Genomic DNA, 10,615 nt, shown 5'->3' on the forward strand with positions numbered 1-10,615 from the left:
AATTTCAGCAATTCAACTTACAAAAGAGGGTAAACAAAATCACACTTTGGATCCAATCAACATTTCCGGTCCTTATCTTTGTTGATTTGTGACTAAATCTATTGGATTCAAACCCTCTTTTGAATGTAGTAGTCCCAACGCAAAATATTAGCGGTTTTCATTCTTCTTGAGGTGGAAATCCTAATAATATTTTCACCATTACAATAAATTTTTTGAATTGAAATGATTATACATTAGGTATGAAACCCTCTCATGGAGTTCCACATAAAGGTGGTGATGCCATGCTCTTTATGGCCTAAAAGTGTTAAGGGAATAATATGATAAACATAAATGACAAACATGAAATCATACTTGAATGTCAAATGTTGTAGTCTCCTACTCAATTTTCTAAAATCTCATATTTGTATTGCTTTCTTGATCATTCCAAAATCTCTTAGACTTTATGAATGATAGCATATGTACTTTATATATGGATCATAAGGCATTTTTGAATGTAGATAAACAACCAACTATCAAATTAAATGATCAAGAGTGGATCATGAATGAAGGAGTTCAAAACTCACATACTTTTAAACTCGGGCCCCTTTTGGAGGGACTAGAACATTGGGTGTCTTAGTCCACTTATAAAGGGACCAACAAAAGGGCTAGTAAAGTGTTTGGGTCTAAAACATAAGATCTAGTCTCAAAATTAACATTTAAAAATAATTAATTTGTGGGTTTAATAATTAAATTATAGGGGTAATATAAGGCACAAATATGCTTAAAATAATCTAGGACAAAATCACACTAAATTAGGGACCCAAATAGAGTGTGAAATTTTGAAGGGATACAATTTATGACACTACACTATAATTTTTAAAATTTACAAGCCTTCACTCCTAGAAATAAATATCATAATTTTTTATCCTTCATAACAAAGAATTGATAGATCCACATTCAATATTCATTCATGATAGATCCATGTTCACTATACATTCATGACATGATTTAATTTAATGCACAATTCAAAAAATTACAAAGGGACATTACAGTCATTTATGACTTGCATGTATGAAAATGGTTGGAAACTTATATTCTAAAATCCTAAATAATAGCAACAAAGAGGACCCTATAATTTCTTAAATTATATCCCAACAAATAAAAAATAAGCAACTCAAATAAACCCTCAATGTTCAATCACAAGAATAATAAATACCAATTACCAATAGATCCAACTATAAAAAAAAATTTCATTAAATGCATCTCATCTACCAATTCATGGTAGGATCTATACTAATAATAAGTTGTTTGTAATGCTTCTCTTCCTTAGGTTACATACTTTGGAAATAAATATCACTTTTGCTACATATGTTTAGACATTGTACAATAGTATATGTTGATGGGAACCTCCCTTTCTCAAAAATTCATGGAGGATGGAACAACAAATGACTTTGATTTTGTGATTCCTTCAATCATAAATATATAATTAGTTGCTTCATAGGAAAGGATAATTACTATTCTGATATCATATTAAAAATGGTAGAGAAACAAAAAAAATTGTATGGAAATGAAATCATTTTACAAATAAAAAAGTGAAATATTATATTATGTTTTCCAAGTTGGTTTGCAATTTATGCTAAAAATGCATAGAAAGAATTGCATTCTCATGTTCAACCTTCCACAACTTCCTTATGGAAATAACTTAACAAATAGTCATTAATTTATTTTATTTATAAATCCACATATAGATGTGAATTTATTTTTATTATTCTAAAGTATACTATACTATGATATAATAAATCCAACATATATAAGAATAATATGAAAATAACAATAGATAAAATAATTTTGATATTTTTTAAGTTAAACAAGATTTCTAAGTCTACCAAAATCTATTATTAAATATTTATTTTTAATAAGAAATAATGATAAACAGTTAGTGGTGAGACCTATTTGTGGTAACTTTGATAGTGGTACTTGTAGTGGAGCTTAGATTGTGGCAATAATGATAATAATAATAATAACATTCATATAATGAAGATGAAGATAATGACACATATTTTATCATTCTTTAAATTATTATTTAAAAATGTGATTGTGTCATGGTTCATTTTTTTCTCTGACACAAATTATTAAGAACATTATTTTAAAAATACTAGAATAGCTATATAGCATGATGTTCTTTAATTAGTTATATAAAAATACAATAAATTTTGATATATTTATATGACATGAACACTTCTATTTTCACCTTTTAGTAAAAATGTTTCATGGTTCTACATTTTCTTATAGATTATTAATTATATTTAACTTGTATAATGTATCATGTAACTTTTTCTTTTTTTTTTCATCTTTCATTGTCTTTATCAAGAATGTTTAGTTGTAGTGTACTTTTGAAATATTATTAAATTTTGATTGATTAATTTACTATTATTTACATATTCTTTTGTTATGATTTATAAAATATGATGTACTAGATAGTTGAAAAGAAATTATTCCTCAATGTTCTTTATAACAAGATTAATTTGCTTGAATAATCTAAAAGGTGAATGAACGTTTCCATTTGGAGGGACCAAGTTGGATTTAAAGGAATGAACACAATATATTATTTGTAATTAGACTCTTCACTTGAAGTTTTGTGTGTGTATTTATTAATTTATGTATGTATGTACATGTGTGTGTATACTTACAAATGTATGTGTATATGTTCATATGAGTTTTTGTGTTTGTGTATATACACATTTGTTGTGGATAAAATTTATTTTTACAAAAGTGAATCATGATAGAATAAAAAATAATTGAAAAAATGTTAAATGTTGTTTTGTTATATTCATCTTCACCATATTAACATTATTGTATCAAAATTGTGTGTGGGTGTGTGCGTTTTTATTAATTTCTTAATAATTTGTGTCATAGAAAATGAATTTTAAAAAAGTGAATCATGATAGAATATAAAATAATTTAAAAAGTGTTAAATGATGTTTTGTTATCTTCATTTTCACCATATCAATATTATTGTCATTATCAATCTTTCATGATGTAACCACTACCAATATCGTCATAAAATAATTGTTATCACTAACTTCTTTATTTTTTTTCTTTTTTATTTTTATATTATCCTTATATCATAATCATAATCATCACAGGAAATTTCTTCTTAAAAGAAAATAATTCAATACCTAACCTAATTATTTCCTTTGTTAAAATAAAACAACTATTTTAATACTTGTAAATATTTTAAGGGTGTTTACCTTACAGTTCATAGAGGAATTATGTTTAAAGCCAATTTCCAAACTTATAGGGGCCCGTGACAATCATTTCACCAGCATTTAATCTTCTCCCTTCTTTTTAAAAGAAATCACAGCTTTCCAAATGCTCCCTGCTAGAAAACTCAGAGCATCATCCGTATGTACGTCATCAAGAAACGTCAAATATCATGAAAAATCTTGCCTAGCAATATATACTGGTTGGACTGGTTTACCCACGACATGAACAAGACAAAGGGGACCATTAGAAGCTTCTTAAACAAACCAATGCACTCCAGCCGTTCAGTGTGGGAATTTCTATCACCATGAACAGAAACAGTAAATCTGACCCTAAGGAACAAAAATTATTTTTTAAACACGAGCTTGTGAGTGGAATCCCTCGTAAAGATTTTGATTGCAAAGTATGTGTCAGTGCGGTCGTTAAAGAAATATTTGCTATAATAACATTATAGCATTTTATTTTTCTCTCTCCCACGCGCATTTATTCCTCAATTCATTGGCTTAGTTGGGCAAATTTCTTCTTTCAGCTTTTTTCTTCTCGATCACTTCCATTTCAGTGTTATTGCTTTGTACTGTAAAACAGGAGCCCCACAAGTAGGCGTGCTCACTGGGGAATAGAGTGTATAAATAAACGCACGAGAATAGTCGACACAATTAATATTTCACACTTGGGTTTTTTTTTTCAGTGCAGCTCAGAATGTTGAGTGGGAGTTCTCTCAATGTCAGCTCGGTTCCTGCCAATGTAAATTTTCATCATCCTCCTTTTTTACGAGGTGGACAAGAAAATGTATATATTGTGTTCTTTAGATTGTGATTGGTATATATTTTCAATCCATTCAGTTTGCTGGTATTTGTGATTGCACGATTTGCAGGATTATGCAGAGGATGACAGGAAAAAAATAAGAAATGCAAATGGTTCGTTTGATGTTACACCACTGTGAAATGGCAAATGGTGGCACTCTGCATTCCACAATGTCACTGCTATGGTTGGTGCTGGAGTGCTCGGCTTACCACATACTATGGTGTACTTAGGATGGTAAGTTCATGCATAATATCCTATAATGGAGGAAGTTCAAGCATGTAATTTTTTTTTGTGGGATGAATCACTGTTCTAAATATATATTAGTTTGGGTGTTTGAGTTTTATACCAAATTCAGATTCATTTAGTTATTAGATATAGGAGTACGACTAAACTTCTTGAGCTAAGATCCAAAGATTGAGGGGTATTTATTTCACCAAAATCGTTCGTGATCTCTTATGATGTCGGGGTCATGTGATCCCTTATGATGTCAGGGCAATGTGATCCCTTATGATGTCATGCTATCCCTTATGATGTAAGTCGTTCATGATATCTTATGATGTTGGGGCCATGTGATCCCTTGTGATGTTGGGTTCATGCGATCCCTTATGATGTCGGGGCCATGTGATTCCTTATGATGTAAGTCGTTCGTGATCTCTTATGATGTCGAGGCCATGTGATTCCTTATGATGCCAAGGCCATGCAGTCCCTTATGTTATCGAGGCCATGCACTCAATAAGACTCGATCCTTAATGGACAATAAAATTTATATTAAAAATAGTTGAAAAGCCAAAATAATATTTATATGGAAAATAATAAAAAAGCCAAAATAACTACAAAAACACATAGCCACATATCAAAGATGTTACTAGAAAGATCTTCAAGAGTGAGGATATTGAGTTTTCTTGATTTTTGATTCAAGGGTATATATTTCTTTAGGTCTAGTTTTGTGTAATAATGAAATTTGTTGGCTAATGTTGATCATTTGTCTAGTAAGTATGGACCTATTTTGGTGTTCTTTTAGATAGTTTTTCTAAAAGGTTGGACCCTTCCTTCTACTTTTATAATTAAAAACATTGAAAATTATGTATATTTGCTAACATAATTGTAATGTTTCAAAAACATTTATGATATTATTGATAATTAACATTAATATAAAATAAAATTATGTTCTACTTTTTCAATATTGTAAAAAAGAAAGATTTTTTATTTTACTAAACGTGTTAAAGAGATGAATGCATTCACTTAGGCAACTATTTATGCAAATGAATTAGGATTGATCATTGCAATTTACTTGAAATCTAATATTTAAGAAAATATCTATGATAGATTGAAGTTATGAATGTATTAGTGGCAGGGCCTCGAATACATAAATTTAGTTTATTAATATAATTGTATAATTTTATTAATTTTTAACATATAATTGATAAAAAGAATTAATAAACATAATTGTATATAAATTTTATATCATTTACTAGAGATTTTTCTATAAACATGTTTAAATCAATAGTGAAGAAATAACTTTAAATGATAGACAAGTTAAGATTGATAAGTTACTTTTTAGGTATTAAAGTTGTAAATTCTGATATAAAGGAATTTTTATTTGTCAATCTAAGATTGCTAAAGACGTGATGAAGATATTTAGGATGTTGAATTGAAATCTAGCACCAACTCTAGTTGCAATAAGAACAAAACTTAGTAGAGATGATAAGTAGTATAATGTTGATATAGCTATATTTAAAAGACTAATTGGAACTTGATGTATATCACAATTTCAAGACTAAATATTATCTAAGGAAGCATAATTTTTCAAGTTCAAGGAGCCACCCACACACTTACATTGGCAAGTTGGGAAAAGATATTGGGATATATAGTAGGGCCAATAGGATATGGAATTAATATTTCACAACAAATGATTTTGAGTTGAACATATATAAAATTAATAATTTTGCAAGTAGCATGGGTGATAGGAATAGTACTTCAAAAGATGTATTTCATTTTGGATCAGTATAGTTGCAATGGCATCAAACAAGTAACCTATAGTTACAATTTCCTCAAAACAAGCAAAACATATAGCAGCAACATCTATAGCACGTCGGGGCCCCTCCAAATTGATCTCTCTTTTGATGGTCCCAATGACAATATCGGACAATATCGCCTGGACTGAGGTTGCTCGCAGGTGGAAGGGGAAGTCTTCTCCCCTTCCCCGAACCCCCCTTTGTCGGGGTTTGGGTGTCTCTCCCCCTCCTTGATCGGGGTTTTGGGTGTTCTTCAATTTGATTGTGCTTCCCTTGCTTGTTTGACTGTGTTCTATTTCTTACTACCTTTGGGCAGTTGTTTTTGTTGCCAACACCATGTTTTTTGGTGATGTTTGTTCTCTATTGATAGTTTTTAACTATGTTAAGGGTCAACACCCTAGTTAACGCTTCTTTACTAATCAAAAACATCTACAGCATGTCAAATAGTTTGGATGTAAAGAATTTTGACAGATTTATATACAACAATCACCAATCTATTGATACAACAAATCTGCAATTGTATTGTTGAGGAATCTTGTTTTTCATAATAGAAATAAACACATTGATACAAGGTACCATTTCATTGAGAATTAGTGAATAATGGAGAAATCAATTTAGAACTTTGTAGATCCAAAGCTTAGTTGGTAAATATATTCACAAAGGTATTAGCAAAGGAACACTTTGAATGTCTAGGAGAGAATTTGGGTGTTATAGATGTTGAGATTGTAGATAATAGAAATTGAAGTGTTAAAACATTTTAATAATTTATCTCACAATATATAATATCTGAATTTCTCATCTAGAATTATTAAGAAAGTTCTATAATGTTTCTAGAAAACTGAATTGTATTATGTTAGTTAAATTTCTAGATTATTCTTTATACTCTCTAAAACATATATCTAGAAAAGATAATGTAAACATTTTTTTCCATCAAATTGAATAGAAATTATTCTCTTATGCAGAAGCACTTTGTGTTTATCTCTGCCCTCTATCTACCAACATACACATACTTTGTGACCTAAAATAATTGACAGTTTTTTCTTGTATAAAATATTTTGTCTATCAATTTGCCTATTTCTAATATGTTCCAATTTTTTTTCAAAAATCTGGTTTCATGTGTAGGGGACCAGGTATAGTACTACTTGTCCTTTCTTGGATGATTACCTTATATACACTTTGGCAGATGATTGATCTGCATGAAACAGTCCCAGGGAAGCGTTTTGATAGGTATCACGAGTTAGCACAATACACACTTGGAGAAAAGCGTGGCCTATGGATTCTCGTTCCCCTGAACTTGACGGTTGAAGTTAGTGTGGACATAATTTACATGGTTACAGGAGGAAAATCATTGAAGAAATTTCATGAGACAGTATGCAGTAATTGTGGAAAACTTAGACAGTCTTACTGGATCGTCATTTTTGGTTCTGTCCATTTCTTCTTAGCACAGTTACCCAATTTGACCTCTGTGGCAGGAATTTCCCTGGCTGCAGCAATCATGTCTATCAGGTATTTTTCTAAGTACCTCTTTATTTCAAAAAAATGGCCTCATGTTTAACTATATTCATTGACATAAACTGGAAAATAGCTGGCATTCATACCAGAAGCCATTTTGTTAATTAGTATATACCCCCTATACTAGAATCAAGCATGGCTTGTTCACAAAGAAAAGCTTCGGTATGAAGAGACCAAACAAACTAGATGTTCATCAATTCTCTCATGTACAATCTTCATTAAATGTCAATGATTACATTTGAAAGAAAAGATGAAATTATTTGATTGGAAGTATATATTGAAGAAATGGAGGAGGTGGGTTAGGTTTAAACATTACATCTGAATCACATTATTAATCTGTGAAATGAGCCAATTAAACAAATCAAAATTTACAATATAATGTTAAAACCAAACGAAATCAAATATAATGTTTAAATCAACTGAAACTTTTGCTTCTTTGTTTTTTTTGGTTGACCAGCTACTCTACCATTGCTTGGGCAGCATGTCTTTATCATGGGCAACAGGAAGATGTAAGCTATGATTATTTACATATAACACCAGCGAACACAGTTTTTCGTGTGTTGAATGCCTGTGGAGTAATTGCCTTTGCATATTCTGGACATAATGTAGTTCTGGAGATCCAAGCTACTATTCCTTCATCGCCAGAAAAGCCATCAAAAGTTCCCATGTGGCGTGGTAGTGTTGTTGCATACTTTATAACTGCTCTCTGTTACTTCCCAGTAGCCATAGCTGGTTATTGGTCTTTTGGTCAGGCTGTTGAAGACAATGTGCTATTAACACTTAAGAAACCAGACTGGCTCATTGCAGCAGCAAACATGATGGTAGTGATACATGTTATTGGAAGCTATCAGGTATAATATCGTTTTATTTCAATTCTTATAGTTTGTCATTCTAAATTTTCATTTGCTTAAATGATTGAACATTTCAAATCATATATAGATTTTTTGAAATCATATTAATAAGTGAATCTTATTGAAAACCCTAAGATAATTTTATATGTACGTTACTCAAGTGATATGTTTTCTATTTTATGCCTCTTACATTATATTATATAACTTCAGGTTTTCGCTATGCCAGTGTATGATACACTTGAAAATGTGCTGGTGAATAACTTTAGGTTGCCACCAGGATTTTGGCTTCGTTTAATTGCTCGCTCTATTTATGTGGGTAAGTCATATTGGTTGTATCAACTATAATCAGGTATAGTCGATAAATCATTCCTTTAAATTCTGTGTTTTGTTCTCAACTACATTATTACCTGGGTTGCAGCTTTAACCTGTTTCATTGGTATCACATTTCCTTTCTTTGGAGATTTGCTTGGTTTTTTTGGAGGGCTTGCCTATGCACCGACCACCTATTTTGTAAGTTTTACCAGCCATGCATAACATAAGTTAGTGTCTTCCAATGGAAGGGGATGGAAGAGAGTAACCCATATAGGCTACGCTCTCTTATATCAAGATTCCTGAAAGAAAGCAACAAATGTTGATTTTACTTATGTTTTTTCTTTAACAGCTGCCCTGTATCATGTGGCATATCGTCAGGAAACCCAAAAGATTCAGCTTACATTGGCTGGTCAATGGGGTGAGTCCTTATAAATACCTTCATCTTAGCTTAGTTCATTTGCATTACTCCAATTTGTCTCAGATTTTCTACGTAAAAACTCAATATCCACTACTCTCACAGAAAACTTTATTAGAGGAATGCCATTTACAAGTGTCTTTGAATTAAAGTGTCTCTCTTTATATTCTGTGAATTTTGTATCAACAAGATCCCTAATTTGACCATTTCGTGCAGTTCTGTATCATTTTCGGGGTTGTGTTGTCGGTAACAGCGACAGTTGGAAGTTTTAGAAGCATTATAATTGATGCATATACATATGATTTCTATCAGTAAAATGTGATAGAATCACATACAAGAAACTTGTATAATCTTGGTGAATATCGATTAACATTTTCTTTCCAAAATCGGATGAATGAAGCTAAGGCTAAACCTTAGGTGAAGTTCAGAGATTTGGCCTCATAATCTCTTATGAGCTTCGCGGTGTAATTTTGGGAGCTTAAATAAATGAGATTGGCTGGGTAATTTGGGGAATTTAAGGATACAAATGACCAAAAAAAACTATCTTAAAATGAAAGAAGATTATGATAGACGATTGATTTTAATATCTTTTCAATTAAATAGATATTTGTTAAGGTGTTTAATAAAAAAATTGTTTTGTTTTATATTTTTGTATATAGTATGGAAATGGAAAATGGTGTTTATTAAATTCAATTAAGGAAATAAATATAATTCAAAATTAAATCTTTTTAGATATTGAATGTGGTTATAGATGTTTTAGAATAGAATGGATTAAATTAAGAATAGACAGTAAGAATAAAAATGTCATAAATATTAATAAATTAAAAGAGAGAATGTCACATTAACTTTATGACTAAAGATAGTGTAGTTGTGTGCCTCAAAACTAGTGGTCTACATGAGAATTAGGATATTCTTCTCTATTCTATTTTGGACCACCTTTAGTTTGGAACTTGATCTATTCCTATGAACTCAACTTTTGATGTTCTTTAGATTCTATCCTATCAATTTTCTAAAAGGTAGTGCATTATTAGATAATGATATTCTATGGCATACTTTTGTAGTTTTTCTATGAAGCTTGGGATATCTAGCTATACCTTGATAGATATCAAGCTTAAAAAATGCTCATGAATTCTAGAAAAAATGTCAAGCAACTCATCTATATTAGGATAAGTGTGAATATTATGATAGAAAATAAGAGGTAGAAAAATAAGAAGCTTCAAATCAATTGTAAATCAGATCTAACAATGTTTACCAAATCAAAATAAAATTAGTTATACCTTGTCCTCTTGGTTTCTCTCTGAAGGGGATGTGCTTAGGTACTCTTGTTCGCTAGATGAAGAGGGGCCTTTTTGGTGGATCGTTATCTCTTAGAGGCTCTATTGCAAACAGACCTATTGAGGTAGTTTAGTCCAAGTTTAGGGATGCCTGTCAAAATCCTGTGAGTTCATTGGTTTAGATCCGGT

General features: G+C 30.7%; 1 protein-coding gene across 2 annotated transcripts; it reads left to right on the top strand.

The window, feature by feature from the left end:
• Positions 1 to 3,847: 3,847 nt before the first annotated feature.
• Positions 3,848 to 9,707, top strand: LOC131059879 (lysine histidine transporter 2-like). Of its 2 annotated transcripts, none has more exons than XM_059213230.1 (8): positions 3,848 to 4,018; positions 4,118 to 4,281; positions 7,185 to 7,568; positions 8,032 to 8,425; positions 8,636 to 8,741; positions 8,844 to 8,935; positions 9,087 to 9,155; positions 9,369 to 9,707. In XM_059213230.1, the coding sequence occupies exons 2-8, from the start codon at positions 4,229 to 4,231 to the stop codon at positions 9,465 to 9,467; spliced, it is 1,197 nt and encodes a 398-aa protein (XP_059069213.1). In that variant the 5' UTR covers positions 3,848 to 4,018; positions 4,118 to 4,228; the 3' UTR covers positions 9,468 to 9,707. The 2 variants fall into 2 exon arrangements, with proteins under 2 accessions (XP_059069213.1, XP_059069212.1); XM_059213229.1 differs by having other exon boundaries at positions 3,848 to 3,987.
• The last annotated feature ends 908 nt before the right edge of the window (positions 9,708 to 10,615 follow it).

This window comes from Cryptomeria japonica, chromosome 10, assembly GCF_030272615.1.
Source record: "Cryptomeria japonica chromosome 10, Sugi_1.0, whole genome shotgun sequence".
NCBI classification, from domain to species: domain Eukaryota; kingdom Viridiplantae; phylum Streptophyta; class Pinopsida; order Cupressales; family Cupressaceae; genus Cryptomeria; species Cryptomeria japonica.